Source organism: Cynocephalus volans, chromosome 3, assembly GCF_027409185.1.
Source record: "Cynocephalus volans isolate mCynVol1 chromosome 3, mCynVol1.pri, whole genome shotgun sequence".
NCBI lineage: Eukaryota > Metazoa > Chordata > Mammalia > Dermoptera > Cynocephalidae > Cynocephalus > Cynocephalus volans.
This window is the reverse complement of record NC_084462.1, coordinates 66,262,702-66,279,386: the sequence shown is the minus strand read 5'-3', so window position 1 is coordinate 66,279,386 and position 16,685 is coordinate 66,262,702. Positions and strand designations below refer to the sequence as shown.

The following is a 16,685-nucleotide window of genomic DNA, read 5'->3' as shown; positions in this document are numbered from 1 at the left end:
TGTAGATGGGGAGCTGCTGGCCTCCAGTTTACACCCTCCTTGCTCCAACATCACTCATTCTGTAAATTGAGGCCCGCCTGTAGTGTTGTAGCACCATTGGCAATTAGTGATGGTTCATTAAGAGTCCAATTAATAAATGATACCCAGGATGAGGGCCCACTGCTTTGCTGAGGATAACAACCTGCTCATGCCTTAAGTGGCAGCCTCCTGAGAGTTCGAAACCCACAAGGACCAGCTGCACGCCCTGCCCTCCGTGTAGGGTGCTGGGGGAGGGGACAGCAGGGAGGACGGTGTTGCTGTGGACTGTTGTCCGGTGAAGTGGGAGAGGGGAGAGAAGGAAGCTTCAGACCTGACTGTCCCTGCCTCAGTGCTTCCTCCTCCGAGGAGCCCCTAGGCACAACTTCTTGCCCAGCAATCCCAGGGGAGCTTGGCCAACGCCAGCAGTCTGAGGCCAGGGCTCTTCCCTCCCACCTGCCTGGCCTCAGAGGACACTGCATGTGGGCATGCAGAGATGGAGGCTCAAAAGAGAACTCGGTCAGGAAGGATCACAGCTTCCTCTCCTGACTATCCCAACCCAGCTCCCAACCCACCAGAACTTGATCAGCCAAATAGCTCCTTCTTATGACCTGTCCGTGAGCCAGCTCACCCCCTCCGAAGCCTCAGACTCTATGCTCCAGTTGGGAAGGTCCTCCTCTCCTTCTGTTCAATCCCTGTCTCCTCCAAGAAATCTCCCCTTCCCAGTCCTGTCAGGGAGGGTCAGAAACACAGGACTCCAGCCTTTGACCACCCCGTTCAGATGATCATCTCTGCAGAGGCCAACTCCCCAACTCCTGTCCCTGTTGCATAAGCCTGGGCTCCTGGGTTGGGGAGAATTTGCTGGGTTTTCAGTGCTTCCAGGGATGGGGGTATGGCCTGGGAGTCTGGCTGCCTCTTGGACTCCTGGAGGATGGGGGAGGCTGGCACAGAGGCTGCATGGAGAAGGAAATTGCCCTGCCTTCTCAGCATAAACTGAGACCCAGCCATGACACCCTGGCATCTGGCCTAAAGAACTATTGATGTGAACCTGTGCCCCCCATCTCCCTCTAAGTTTCTTGGGTGAGCCAGCAATAGCACCATGGAGGATCAGGTCACAGGGTCACAAGACTTCTTGTCACCATCCATCCACCTAAAGTTCTGCCCTTTGTCCATCTCAGTGCCTGTCTGACTGCTTCCTTCCCCGGGGCTTCTGGGAACATTCCTCTGGTCTTTCAGGATTCAGGGGCCTGTCCAGCCAGGACCCCAGCAGCTATGACAGACCCAAAATTTGGGGCCCTCCCCTTTCCTTTGCTCTCCTGGTGGCTGCCCTGGGATTGCCACTGAGGACAAGCCAGGCTGTCCATGTCCTGGGCTCCCAAAGCCTTGCCTGGAAGGAGGATAGACCTTGACCTTTGTCCATGCCCTAATGCTTTGAGGGGGAGAGGGAGGTCAAGAGGACAGGCAGGGCAGGTGGAAAGGCAGGCTCTGGTGCAAATGGAAGGCTCAGAGGCAGCTTGAGCATGGACAGTGTGGGGCACAGGCAGTAAAAATGGGTCAGTGTGAAAAACAAAAAGAATGTGTCAGCTTGGCACACAGCCTCTCTGGGGCAGCCTGGTGTGTGTGTGTGTGTGTGTGTGCGCGCGCGGAGGCATGGTGGATGACGGTTGAGGAGCACCATCCCTCTCCCCATCAGTGTCCTGTGCTTCTCCCCTGCTCACCTCCATTCACAGCAGCAGCCCCTGGAAACCAGGCAATGCATTTTCCCTTAGTCGTGACCTTGCAGAAGGAAAGCAAAGTCTTCCTCATTTCCTCCCACTCACAGCTGCACTTGGGCCTGGCCCCCCACCCCTTGCTGGGGTGGGAGCCCCAGGAGCCTGGCTTGGGACAGCAGTTTGTCCAACACATACACACACACACACACACACACACACACACACACACACACACACACCTACTGCACCCTGGGGGGGGGGGACATTTCCCTGCAGCTTGGGACCCAGGGCTGCTGCACTGTACCTGTGAACCCAACCTCTGCAATGGCTGCTCTCGCAGGGGCTGGATTAAGTCTGAGCCCTGAGACAGCAGGCATCACCCTTACCTTCCCCTGGCCCTGACTGCCTGGAGCCAGGCTGTAGAGCCAGGGCAGGGCTTTGGTGACAGGGAGGGAGGAAGTCTCAGTCCTTGCAGACAGCCCTTGGGAGGCCTGGGGAGGCAGGTCTTGGAGAGGTTCCCTGGGCTGTAACATTGCACTGGGAGCCCTGAGCTCCTTCAGGGCCTGGGGAAGCTAGAACTCAGCTCAGGGTGCAGAATAGGTGCTGGGAGCAGGGAGTGAGCTGGCTCCCTTCTCATTTTCTGTGAGGAACCAGAGGCCCTTCCTGCTCTCCAATTTCTAGAATAGCATCAGGCCCAGAGGAGTCAGCTCTGCCAGGAAAAGCCATTATGCTGACAGCCTCCCTCCACCTGCTAAAAGCCTCCCCACTTCCCCTGGGGCCTCCACCCTCTAAATAGCCTCATCTCCACTCACCTAGCCCTGCTGACCTCTTTGGTGTGGGGTGGGGGTGGGGGGAAACTCTAGCTTAACTCTTTCTCTGCCTGAGGGACGTCAGCACAGGGGGCTCCCTTGGCCTTGCCCCATCGCCTTTCCCCCTCTTTCCACCTGGAATTCCTCCTGCCAGCTGCCCAGGAGCTTGAGCAGAGAAGTCAAGAGGCTGGAGAGATCAAGAGGGTAGAAGACAGGCTGGCAAGTAGGAACCATAGGTGTCAACCGGTATCCTGTCACTGTACTGCTTGTGACGTCATGCCCTGGGTTTCGTCTTGTCCTGGCACACAGAGCCACTTGAAGATCCCTGGGAAGCCCCAGGGATGTGCCCGTGCAGGAGTAGGTTTTGTGATGTGTGGAGTGAGAAGGGACTGACTTCCTCCTTAAACACTCTAGTGCTTGCACCTTTCTGTTGCTCCTATACTGTGTCACTGCATGGGAGCAGGAGAAATGATGGGGGGAGGGGGACTGGGAGGCTGCTGAGAGCTCTGAGGTCTCTGACTTTGGGTGGTGGCTATTGGGAGAGAGAATCAGGGCACAGAATGGCATGAGGAGGAACTTCCATGGCAGCCCTCAGACAGCCATGGTCACAAAGCCAGGAGGAAGGGACCCGGGGCCGGCGGGGCCAGCTGAGCTCCACTACCCTGCCAGGTTTGATGCCTCCCTCCCCAGCCTCCCACACACCCCTCGGCCAGTCAGGGGGATCACATTCCGCAAGGCATGCGGGGGCAGTGGGTCAGGATGGGCACCCATCAGAGAGGAGCTTTGGCTCTCAGGAGAGCTTCTCATCCCAGCCCTCCCTCAGTGCTTCCCTTCCTCCCCTTTGAGAAGACACCAGGTTGTTTTGTATCACAAATGATGGAATAACTGGGTTATTCCAGGCTAATGATCCTGCCTGGGTGCCAGGATCTTACTGTGCTTTCTGTCTAATACTCATGCTCACAGAGGAGGAACTGAGGCTCAGAGGACAGGTGGCCCCACCAGGATAAATGTGGGTCCAAAACCCAGCTCTGTGTGACTACAAAGCCTGTGCCCTTTCCAGGGTCCCACACCTTGGCCAGGATAGCCAGACACCCCCAGTTGTAGACACAGAGTTTGGGTCACAATGGGAAGAGGCCAGGCCAGGGGCAAAGGGGCAGGTGATGGAAGGGTCACTGAGGCTCAGTTCTTCAGTGCTATGGGTTAGTAATAAGAAATTATGTTCATATTTATATACTAATAGTTAAAAGCAATACTAGTTACTAACTCTTCATGGTACTTAATAATGTGCCAGGCACTATACATGTTAATTCCTTTCACTCCCACAATAACCCTGCAGGATGGGTACCATTACCATCTCCATTTTACAGATGAAGGAAATAAGGCACAGGGAGGTTATATACCTTGCCCAAAGTCACTCAGGCAGTAAGAGTAGAACTGGGATTTAGAACCCAGGTGGCCTGACTACAGGCTCCCTGTTATGATCACTATGTCACACCACCTCTGTCGAAGCAGAGTGAGAGTCCTCAGTTGACCCCAGGAGCTTGGAGTTGGGACTCCCACAAGAACGGTTACCCCCAGAAGCAGGGCTGTGATGAATGGAAGTAAGGAGCCAGGCCACAGTGTCATTTAATAAAGGACAGAGGGAGCAGTGAGGGCCAGGGATCCCAGAAGTCTTCCTGGAGGAGAGAAACAATCTGGGCTGTGAAGGACCATGTTGGTCTTCCTAACACATGGAGCAGATTGGATCTGAGCTTCTGGGCCAACTGGCCCATGCCACACTCCCTCTGGAGCCTTTGGGGGCCAAGGGCTGGTGAGGACTGCATCCTCAAGGGCTGTTGTCCCACCCTGAGGTACCCTTTGTGCACTGTGCCTCCCTCTCTGGGGCTCCCCCTGCTACAGGGTCTCTGGATGATTCCTCACCCTGTTATTGCTGCAGTTAATGTAGCAGCACCGTTTACAGCCCTAACATAATAACCTGTTCAATAGAAAAAATATTAACTCTCACACTGAGCTATTTGATGGCTCTGGATCTCAGGGCATTTATCCCAGATACCTGTGGGGTGCACTGGGATACAGAGGGACCAAGCTCCCACCTCACCTTGAATAGCCTGGCCCTGAACAACCTACAAGGGCCAGAAAGCCCTCAACCTGCCCTGCCTCAGCTATGGGTGCCCAGCCCAGGGCCCTGCATAAAGTGGGCACTTCAGAAGGCAGTAGCATGTGTGTATTTCATTGAAAAGGTTCAGAGCCTGGGCATCTGGGCAAGAATGTGAGGAAAATGAAGATCAAGAGGAGAGGACATCCAGGGGTCACTGCCCAGCCACTTTGCCCAGAGGCTTCCTCCTCCCCCTGACCAGAACCTAGAGAAGAGGGTCAGGAGTGGGAGTCTGTGCACACAGGCGCCTGCTGCAGAGCCCTCCTTGGCAAGGGGCAGGGAGTCAGACAGGCCAGGTGTCCACCCCACCCCATCTCTCCCTGTGCCTCTGTGTCTGAGTCTAAGTGAAGGCCTTAGCCGTGGCCAGCAAGACAATGTGGTCACCCTGGCAGGCAGGGCAGCCAAGGTGAGAGGCCTGCCATCCCCTGAGCCTAGGATGACATGTCTATGTGTGGGAGGGAGCGCTCCATGTTCTGTCCAGCTCTTGCTCAGATTTATGGACAGTGGGGTCTGGGAGGGGGGGGCAAGCAGCAGGCAGGACCCTTCCCTCTGACTCATCCTGCCCCTCCCCTCCCCAGGAAAACCACATCTGAGGAAGCAAACAATCAGAGATCCAAGGCCATCACATCTGTGACCTCGGAGCCCACCAGAGCCCCCATCTGGGGGGACACAGTGAAAGTGGAAATCCAAGCTGAGGATGCAGGTCGAGAAGGTGAGGCTGGGGGCAGGGGGTTGCTGTGAACACAGACACACCAATGACTTAAGGCAGAAGCAGTCTCCCTCTTGGCTCAGCTGGAAGCCACCTGAACACCTCCTTAGGCTCAGTTAAAAGCTCTTAAAAAAAAAATCATAATACTGTCACGCCTCATCTCCCCAGCCTGCTCGAAAAATGAGTTGTTCCACATAAATGAATTTTCCAGACAATGCAAGCTTATCTTTTTTATGACTGTTATTATTTTCATGGTTGTTATTACCACTGTCTCCCACCGAAATGGCACATTACAGCTTCCTAGCATGTCTCCACGCATCGCTTGTTGGAGTCACCACCTCCCAGGAGGAGCCACGCTGCTCCCATTGCTTAGAAGAGAACACAGTTCAGGGAATTTAAATATCTGGCTCAAGCTCAAGTATGCAGTAAGCAGAGAACCTAGGACTCAGCATTACTTGTTCTTACTGTAGCTCCAGTGTTCCAGCTACTTCAAATTGATTTTTTTTTTAATTTTAATGTCCCTAAAATGGATCCTTATCCTTGCCTAGTCCTCCTGGGTCTCAGACCGAGCCACCAGGTCACCTGCGTATACACAAGCATGTGCACACTTGTATTTCCACGCTGTGGGCCTGTCTGATTTCAACTCTTGGGAGAGAGCCCAGGTTGGACATACAGGAGTACTGACTGGCTGATGCCAAGACTGCTGTGGGACACTGGCATCAGGCACCATTAGCACAGACGAGAGGTGCCCAGAGATGTCCCTGGTTTTTGATAGTCAGTGGAACCTCAGGCTACCTTCCTGCAGGCAGTCTCTCCTTGAGAGGACAGGCTTCACCTCTCCCCTTGAACTCTTGCCAGGGACTTAGAACTCCTTGTTCGCCTCACAAAGAGCAAAAAGCTGCTGCTGAAGACCGTGGAAGGGGAGAGAGGAAACGGGAGAGAGGGGCGCCTCCATAAAAGGGGAAGAAGCTAATTCTAGGTCAAGCCAGAGAATTTTTTTTCTGCCTGTAAAGAGATAGGTGGAAGTGTTAGGATAGTTTGAGAAGATGCAAAAGAGGAGGAAAAATTTACCGAGGATTTCTTGCAGATGCACATGTGTGACTGTGTGGGCATGTCTTTCTGAATGCCTGCATGCTGGTTTGTGTGTATGTGTGAACGTGTGTGTGAGTACAGGCTGTGTGAACGTGTGTGTGAGTACAGGCTGTGTCTGTACCTGTAGGCATACGTGTCTTTGTGTCTTGTATATGTGTATGCATGGGTGTGTCTGGCTGCAACAGTGTGTTGTGTGTGTGTCTAGATGTACCTGAATGGTGGTGTGCACCTGGTGGTGCATGAGTGTATAGTGTGTGTGTGTGTGTGTGTGTGTGTGTGTGTGTGTGTGTGTGTATTTATGTGGCTGGCAGGAAGTTGGGGGTTGTGGGGAGGTGACCTGGTCTGGGATCCTGCCCTGTGCTCTCCACACCTGGGGGATATAGGGAAGGGTGTGATGGGGTTAATGGCCCTGGGGCCCATCTATGCAGCAGAGAGGGGGCAGGAAAACTGCAGGAGGGACAGGAGGGTGGGGAGGCTGCATGGGCAGGCAGGGAATATTGGCAGGCAACTAGCTGCAAATTGAAGTGGCTGGATGCTTGTTGGAACCTGGTTGGAACCGGTTGCTGTGGTGATGTCTGTGGTGGGTGTGGGGGAGGTGGGGGCCAAGCCAAGAGGCAGGGGGAAGGCTGGGAGAAAGCTCAAGGATGTGTTAATGAAAAGCAAAGGGGAGTTTCAGACCCTGTGTCAGGGCCAAAGCAGGTGGGTGCAGAAACGGCTTGTTGGCCACACAAAGGGAACAGTAGGAGGCAGGAAGGGCACAATGCCCAGAGAGGAAACTGATGAAGCGTGTTTGTAGCATGGAGACAGGAGCAGGGAGGAATGACTGTCCATTCCCCCCAATTACAGCTCAGCTGCTGGCTGCCCACGTAGAGCTCCAGGGACGGGGGTGGGGAAAATGCAGGGACTCACCTTCTGCTGCTCAGCCTCAGCAAATCCCAACCAGATTTGGGAACTCAGGGCCCATGAGGAGTGGGCAGGAGGGGCTGCAGCCTCCACAGCTACTGTTGTGGCTTTGGCTGAGAGCACTGGAATCCTCCAGCTGAGTTTTCTTGGGTCTGCTCAGGGCTGGGTTTGTGTATGGAGAGCTACAGATGGTTATTGAGGAAGAAAATAGTGACAGACATGAGGAGAATTTGCACAGAATTTTATGGCTTGAAAAACACACCTCCATCAACAATCCTAGGAGAGGGACAGGGTTTTTCTTTTTCAAAGTATCAACACATTGCAGAACAGGAACTTGATGCTCAGAGAGGTTAAGTGACTTGCTAAAGGTTACAGAGCAAGCTAGTGTCTTGGTACTAGAACTCAGGTCTGCTGACTTCAAATGCCTGGCCTTACTTTACTTGCTTCAAGTCAACCTCAAGACCTTTGATGCTCTTTCCCCCCTATTTCCTTTGAGCATGGATCCCTTGGCCAGCTCTTGAGAGACCATAGCAAGCCTTTTCCTCTCTTACCCTGTGTGTTCAGGGTAGGTGTGGGGAAGAGAGAGAAAGGAAGAAAAGTTAGCAAGGCCCTTAGCTTCCTTCTGTACTTCCACATCCAAGTGACTCCTCCAGCTCCACGTGACCCAGCTGCTGATCTTGAGCTCAGCACTGGACCCCAGCCTGCTGAGCCTTCAACGGCCAGCAGCTGTCCCTGGTGCTGAAATGTTCTTGTCTCAAGAGAGAGGCAGAGGACAAGGGCTCCCCAAAAGTCTCCCTCAGGCCCACCCCTCCATTCCCATCGTCCTTTCCATTCTTCTCTAGATCTCTTACTCTTTCCTTTCTCTATGTCCCTCATTCCTCCTCCATCCCTTCCCCATCCTTCTCTTCCTTTCCTCCTCCCCCATCTCTTCTTCCTCTTCAAATCATTTCTGGAATGGAAAGATGCCTCAAAGGTCTCCAAATCAAGCCTCTCCCATCATCCATTTCCTCACTGTGTGATATGGATCAAGTTATACAACTTGGTGCTCACTAAGGTGCTTACAAAGTAGGACCACCACGGTTATTCCAGGATATTTGTGTTATTCTTAAAGTTCATCCCAAAGTTCATGCTATTTTATGACAAACTATGGTCTCTTTGGAGGGTGTTTACTAAGTGATGCATTATTCTTAAAGTTTAGACTAGTTTTCATTTACTTGTAGTAGTCTTTTATTGATGGTTGCATTGAAGGATTTCTTGAGCATATCACTTTTCCTTTCTGAACCTCAGTTTCCCTTCCTATAACATGTGAAAGATAATCCCTCCCCATCTTTCCTGAGGAGCTGGTGAGAGTGTTTGTGACCAGGGGAATGGGCTTATTCCTGGAAAGTGGTACTATTCCTTCTTACCTATGTACCTCTTTGCATGCACATGTGTGTCCATTGCCACAGAGCTGGGATCACTTCTGAGTGTGTCTATCCCTGGGCTAGGAGTTTCTGGACCACAGGAGACAATTGCACTTTTGGGCCCTAACAGCACATGGCATGGAGCCTTGCCCTGTACAGGAGCTCAGACAGTGCTTGTGTGCATGTGTATATTCTACATCTGTGCATGTGTGCTGATTCCTCAATGTGGCCCCTGCTCCCTGCTCTCAGCAATGTCTCTTACCTCTCACTGTCTCATTTCACTGGGAGGAAAAGTGGTCAGTTAAGCCCTGTGCTCATTTTTTCTCTCCCCAGATGTGGTCCTCAAGGTGGTAGACAACAAACAGAAAGAGGAGCTGTTGTCCTACAAAATCCCTATCAAATACCTGCGTATCTTCCACCCCTACCACTTTGAGCTGGTGAAGGTGGGTCAGAGCCCTGGGCCCTGGGCCCACATGGGCCTGGGACAGGTGGGGGGAGAGCTGGAGGGAGAAACCTTGATGCTCCCAGCTATCTCTTCAGAGCAGCCCTGGGCGTGTAATGCCCACCTCATGTCTCGACAAGTCTGGGACTATGTGGGGCTCAGGAAACATAACTCCTGGCAGGTAGATAGGAATGATGTCCATAAGAATTTGGAATTCTCCAAATTCATCTCCATAAAGCAACCCAATTTGTATAAAACAATGACTACATTAGATTAATACACAAATTAAAGTTGTATTCTGATTTCATAAATGTTAAAAGAGGGGGAGTGGATCTGAAAATCAAAGAAATACAGTATATACAGAGTACCTCCTGTGTTTCAAGCCCTGTGCTAGGCACTTCACACACCATCTCTAATCCTCAAGGTTAATTACATTTTACAGACATGGGACTGGGACTTGGAGTGGAATCCTCTTATCCTGGGTCACAGAGCAAGAGAGCAAGCAAGTGTCAGAGTCGAGGTTGAGCCTGGGTGGTGCTGTTGCCCAAGCCAGTTCTTTCTATGCTGCCTCCACATGCTGCTGTGGCAGGAGGAAGGCCAGGAGAGCTGGGGGGTGGGGGGCAATGAAACATTCCCTGGGATGCACCCTTCTAGTGGGCAACCAGGCATGAGCCTCAAGGCCCCTCTGTCCACGGCCTGGATGTCCCAGTCCAGCCCCCCTCCCACCCCCCTGTAAGTGCTGATCGGTAGAAGGGAAAATTCATTCTCTGATTGCTTAAGTACTTGTAAAGCACCTACTATGTTACAGGCACTGGGCCAGAGATGAGCAGAAGCATCACCTTCCCCTCCCTCAATGTGCACTCCAGACCCCCGCCGTGGCTTAGAGTGAAGAAGAATGCAAAGCCAGAGTGTCTGGCTTCCTATCTCAGGTCTGCAGCTTACCAGCTGGATACCCATAGGAAGCCACCACTTAACCCCTAGGCCTCCATTCCACATCAGCAGAGTGGAGACAGGATGCCTCCTGGCATGGTCATTTGGAGGATCCAACACAATGTGGACAAGGAGCCTGGCATATAGTAGATGTTCAGTTCAAGTTAGTTCCCCTCCCGCCTCGCTCTTCCAGGACCCAGCACTGACATTTCCAAGCAACTCTTCAACCATGACCTCAGGGATCTTTACCTTTCCTTAGGCCCCAGAGAAACTCCAACCCCAGGGCTTCAGGATGAGGCACCAGAGTGGCAGGGAAGCAAAGGCCCAGAGAGATGGTGACTCACTCGGTGAGACTCAGCACTTGAGATACAATTCTGAGAGCATTGCCTGGGCCCCCTGGCTCTCCGTCCACTTGCAACCCAGGCCTTGTTATCACATCTTTACCATGAGAGCAGGCAGGCAATGGCCCTTGTGAGGGTGATGAAATATCCAAATAGAAAAGGGAAGATTTATTGTATTGATCTCCTTGGAAGGGCTCACAGGGACCATGAGCTTTAATTATCAGCTCAGAGCCCCGGTGGAGCGATGCCCAGTGATTGTAGAGGGCTGGATTTATGGCCAGCGTCTACCCCTTAGACACTCTCCTTCTTGTGTGTCTTCTTCCCCCACTTTGTCTCCAGCCCACCCAGTCTGGGAAAGACAAGGAAGCCACTTCCAACACCCAACTGTATGCCACAGTCATTCGAAAGACCAGCTTCATTCCCCGCTACATTGGCTGCAACCACACAGCTCTGGAGGTACCAGGGCTGGGGCCTTCTGGGGTGGCAGGTGGGGTGGGAAGGTGCCAAGTTTTGAGCAGGCTCCAGGCTCTGCCCTTGGCCACCTCTGCTGGCCTGAGGACATGGAGCAGCACTGTTAAGAATAGGAAAAGCAACCAGGCCTTTCCAAAACCGCCCAAGTAGTTTGTGAAGACAAGCCCTGATTTGGCAGGAATGATGAGGATGAAGACATCCTTTCCTCTCCTTCCCTCTTTGTCCTTGGAAGTGAGAGAAGGGGGGCTTAGCCACAGCTATGCTCCTTATGTACCAGCCCTGTGCTGCAGGGAGAATGGGAGCCTCCCATAGCCTCATGTCTCTGAATATCACAGAGGGAAGCAGCCCTGTGTTCCTCACCTCAGCTGACAGTCCCCGGCTGTTTTGTTCTCTTCTTCCCCTCCCGGGGTGGTGACTAGTGCCTAGGCCTCCAAGAAAAATTTCAGGACCTCCCCAGCCCTTCCTATAGTACTGTTTCTAAAGAGGTCTGGCTGGTCTTCTGATAAGGTATTCATTCATTCATTCATTCATTCATTCGACAGCTATTTACAGAACCTCTTCCATTAGCCAGGCCAGAGCTGGGCCCACCTTGGACCTTGCCACCATGCCTTGACCCATCGCCTTCCACCCCTAGGCCATTCAGCAGCCTCAGGAGGAGCTGTTAATGCTCAAGGCAGACTTGCTCCAGGGACCCTTCCCCCAGCCTTCAAGTTACCCATGGGTGACAAATTCATATACAGCCATGGCCTGGGTATGATCAAGGTGGAAGCTATGGGACCCAAGCTCTGGGCTTCCCCTACCCCACATGGCTGATCTGATCCCCCAACCCCACCCACGGCACTGTGAGGCTGGCAGGGCAAAAACTGTTCTTTAGCCCCATTTCACAGCTGGGGACACTGAGATCCAAGGGGAGTCTAGTATGGGAGCCAGAGCACCTGACCCACATCTATGTTTCCCCACAGCCACACCTGGGATACCATCATGTGTCAGACCTACAGGCACTCTCTCTCTTCCTTTGTCTCCCCTCTCTTCTATCATGCCCTGTTCTGAGGACAGCCAGCTTCTCACACATGTATGAAATAAGAAAGAGTGGCAACAGCTTGGCTTTGCTGTCTCCAGGCTGTACCCCACACCCCCAAGACCCAGGCAGAACCTCGGGTCTGCAGGTATCTTATGTGGATCTGCCCCCCAACCCCCTGCAAGCCTTATGACTTACCTGGTAGAATTTGGGCCTCTCTGGCCCCCAGCACCCTGTCCCCTCCCTGCCCCAGCACAGATGCCCTCCCTGTCTGTGCGACAGGTCAGGTACAGCCACATGAGCAGCTGTCTGCTCCTGATGGCAAACTGGAGGGCAGAGCAGGAGAAGAAATTGCCTCTGTTACTCACCAGGCTGTCATGAGCAGATGTGCTTGGGCAGCATCTCATTCACACCTGACCAGAGTCAGCACAGCACAGGTGTAAATCAGCCCCCCGCATCCCCACCCCACTGCCCCTGATGCTCCTCTTAGCCCTTACACCTGTTGGAGTGTATTGCTCTGTGAACAATAGGGCCTGACAGCTCTCCAGTGAAATGCCACCATCAGAGGCTCAGTCCTTTGAATATGGTGAAGGGATTTAGTCTCTGGAGGCCCCAGTGGGAGCTGAAAGGCCCTAAAAACTATTTTAAGTGCTTACCAGCAGAGATAGTTCCTGGCAGACAGGCCTGAAGGAAGGGTGCTGAGGTAGAGAAGAAAAGGAGAAGGATCCAGAACAAGCCTCATTCCTGGTCCTCTCCTCCTATTAAAGGTCAGAGCTAGAAGGACCAGGCAGATTATGGTCTAACCCCTGAGTGTACGAGTGGGGAAACTGAAGCCCAGAATGAAGCAGAGACCAGCCATGGTGACCTCACTAGAGTGAGAGGCTGAGCTGGAGTAGACCTGGTGAGGGCCTCTTCAGATCCCAAGGCGTGCCTGAGGCATGGCCCCTCCGCTGTGTCCACAGCCCCTTCATTCATTTGACAGCTATTTATAGAACCTCTTCCATTAACCAGGCCCAAGCCACCATCCCTTGACCTTCCACCCCTAGGCCTTTTGGAGGCCTCAGGAGGAACTGTTGAGCTATTGAACTCTCTTCCTGCTTGTCTTCCCATCAGCACCAGGTAATCAGGACCCCTACCCATCCCCCGAGACCAGCTCAGCCCCAGGCCCTCCCAGGGGTCACTGCCTGTCTCCTGCCCTTTCTCCCTCCCAGGTCTCTATATTTCTGTCTCTCTTTCACACTCTTAAAGAGAGTCAACCTCTCCCTCCCCTGCTCTCCCCTTTTCTCCCTTATTAATATAACACTCACTTATCCCACAAACATATATTGAGCTCCTACTCTGTGCCAGGCACTTCTGCTAAATGCTGAGAATACAACAATGAATGAGACAGACTTGGTTCCTGCCCATGTGGAGTTTGGCTTCTAGTCAAATAGACAGACAAAAAATAAAAAATAAATTAGAATAAACACAAGCCATGGGGTGGGGGAGAATCCAGGCAGAGGGGTCAGCACATGCAAAGACCCTGAGGGAGAAACACACGGAACATATTGGAAGAGTGACAGAAAAAGAAGCCAGAGCAAAAAGAGGTGGCTGGGGGTGGCAGGAGATGTGGGCATGGGCAGACAGGCCAACACATGCAGGCCTTGGCAACCATGGCAAGAACTACGGAATTTACTCTCTGGGCAGTGGGGGCCATGGCAGGGTTTCAAGCAGGAGTGACATGATCCCATTCATCTTTAAGAAGACAATTTCTTCCACTCTGTGTCAAATTGCCTGGGAAAGGGAGTGGGTTAGAGGCAGGGTAGGAAGTGGAGAGGCCAGGGAGGAAGCAGTGAAGTAAAAGGAGCAACAGTTATGCCAGCAGTGGTGAAAGGTGGGGTCAGGGCTGAAGGGCATATGGGTGGCCATTGGTTGGTGAGGGGTGAGGGACAGGGGCCAGAAGATCAGGGCTCTTGGGATGGCAGTGGAGGTGGGGGGGCTGGAATCCCTGTCTTGTCCCTCTGCCTCCCCATGCCTCATCCAGGCCCAGACTGAGTAGGTGGTCAGGGAGGGATGCAGCAAAGCTTTTGCCCACCCCGGACCCTGGGGATGCTGCCCACTTCTCCTGCTCTGTTGTCTCCCACTGAGAGCCCTGCTCTGCCCTCTGAAAGCTGTGCCAATAGAAGTTGGGAAGAGGAGATGGCAGTCAGGGCCGTGGTGCAGGGAGGCCCTTAGGAGGAAGCAGAGGACAGAGGAGACCATCAGAGAGTGGTGGGGGGATTTAATGAAGAAAGAGGAGCCCATAGATGGTGGTGGGGATTCTGTTCCAAATTAGCACTTGCTAGGAAAGCCCTGAAGTGAGCAGGCTCCAGGGGGGTCCAGGGAGGCCTGGCTGTGCCCTCTGAACTCAGGAAGCTCCATGTGGTTGAGAAACCAAACCGTGGCTCGGTGTCCTCAGTTTACAAAGTGCTCTCTCACAAATAGTCTAATTAGAGACCCCTAGCCAGCCTAGGAGGAGTCAGGAGTTTTTGCCTCCTTCCATTGAAAGAAACTGAGAGGAGCTAGAACACCAAGCCCTAACCCTAATCCCCCCAGGAGCCAGTGGAGGAGCCAGGGCTAGAACACAACTCTCCTCACCTCCCGCCCAGGTCCGGATTCTTATGCCACACCTTCTCCCCTCGGGAAGCTGATGTGAGATCCACTACTGAATCCCAGGATGGAAAGCCAGGGTAGTTGCCTCAGCTAGACACAGAAGGCTTCCTGAAGGAGGGCAGCCGTGAGCAAAACAAGAACCCAGTGAGGCAGGGAGCAGGTGCAGAGGCGTGCAGGCAGCCCTGAGCCCATGGGTGGCGGAGAAAGATGGCAGGCAGCTGGCCGTGTCTCTGAGAGGGCCCAAGGCCACACAGGACTCACCTGCCTCTTCTCTTCCCCAGGTCTTTCTCCGGGGAGTCAACGAGCCCCTGGTCAACAATCACAACCCCATGGTGGTGATTGCCCGGGTGGTTCCTAACTATAAGGAATTTAAGTGAGTGGGGCCTAGGTGGGCGTGGGTAAGAAGGGAGTGGGGGCATAGGACAGAGGGTGGGGAGAGGCTGTCATCACCACCACAGGCTGTTTCCAGGAGCTTTAGAACCCTCCCCTCCCCCAAAGACCCTTCAAACCTCCCCACTGGGTCTGAGGTCCCAGTAAACTTCCCACGGCAGATCATGCCTTTCTTGCCCCAGGGAGAGCTCTGGCCCCTGGAAAGGGGCAGCTCAGACCTCTCCTGAAAGCAGGCTGGTGTGTGTGTATTAGGAGGTTGCCTATATCAGTCCTGAAGAGCTGGAGGGGGAGTCCCTCCAAACCTGCCTCCCCACCTCATGCTTACTACCTCCACACTTCCCCTCCACTCTAGCTCAGGCCCACAGGCTCCAGACAGTGATTGTCCCCAAAGGAGGCAGCCTGAGGACCATCTTGGAACTTCATGACCTTTAGCCCTGCCTGGGTGTCCCCTCACTCACATTCCTGGAGGTTTCCCTGGCTCAGTCCCAACTGGTCTCCTCCTCCCCTAGATTTCCTTTTGAGTTTGTTGAATTCAGACTATTTTGGACACTGGAGGCCACACAGTGGGGAAGTTCCCCAGGGAACTTGTGCTCTCTATGACAGCACCAACTCCTGAGGATCAGGTGTCAGCCTCTGTCACTGCCACTGGCTCTCATGGTTTTAGAGGACCCTCTGACTCATCTGCACCACCTGCTGAGCTTCCATGACCTATGTACCCCCTTTGTTTGTGGAGGAACAAAGTTGGCTGATGCACCTCCAGCCCAGTGAGCTTAGCGCACACATGCGCACACATGCGCACATACACACACACCACACACCACACACACACCACACACCACACACACACCATACACACAACACACGCACTCACCACACACACACACCACACAGACACCACACCACACACACACCATACATACCACACGCACTCACCACGCACACACCACATGTACACACACCACAGTAACACATACACACCACACGCACACACCACACACACACACACACACACCACACGCACACCCACACGCATGCTGAATCCTGCCCTGCTCTCTCTCCATGCCCCTACACCTAAATCTAGACTCCTGCCAAAGGGGTGGGCCATTCTGACAAGGTCTTCCAAAGGTGAGGCAGGGAATGCAAGGCACGTTTTAAAGATGGGGCAGCTGAAGAATTCAGAGGCAGCCAAGGCCACAGCAAGTTGCAGATGAGGGAGCCCAGTAGCTATAGCCTATCTTCTGATCAAGGTGATCTTTCCCAAGAAGAACCAAGGTCTATCACCTATGTCATGAAATCCTGGCCCGAACTAGACGGGCCACTGCTCTCTCTTCCTCTCTCGTTTTAATCCAGAATCAAAGTGGGAGCCCTGGGCTGCCAGGTGTGGCACAGAGCCAAGAGTGTGAAACCGTGTCCTTGCCTCCCTAGGGTCAGCCAGGTAAACAGGGACCTAGCCTCCGTGGGGCTGCCCATCACCCCACTGTCTTTCCCTATCCCATCCATGATGAACTTTGACGTGCCTCGGCTCAGCCAGAACGGGTGCCCTCAGGTATGGCTCCGTCCCCTGTTCACTTCTGGTAACTCCCCGCATGGTCATCACCCATTTGCTCAGTCAGTCAGCCAGTGGTCACGTGACTACTGACTCAGAGATTCCTGAATCCTGCCAC

The 16,685-nt window shown here is 53.4% G+C and overlaps 1 protein-coding gene across 1 annotated transcript in view; it reads left to right on the top strand.

Moving 5' to 3' along the window:
- CCDC33 (coiled-coil domain containing 33) overlaps positions 1-16,685 on the top strand; it is a 107,839-nt gene that overhangs the window by 35,570 nt on the left and 55,584 nt on the right. Inside the window, exons 4-8 of the mRNA XM_063091761.1 lie at positions 5,270-5,403; positions 9,132-9,241; positions 10,851-10,967; positions 14,913-15,004; positions 16,447-16,567. Of these exons, the coding sequence (XP_062947831.1) occupies positions 5,270-5,403; positions 9,132-9,241; positions 10,851-10,967; positions 14,913-15,004; positions 16,447-16,567 (574 nt within the window). The remainder of the gene's footprint in view (positions 1-5,269; positions 5,404-9,131; positions 9,242-10,850; positions 10,968-14,912; positions 15,005-16,446; positions 16,568-16,685) is intronic.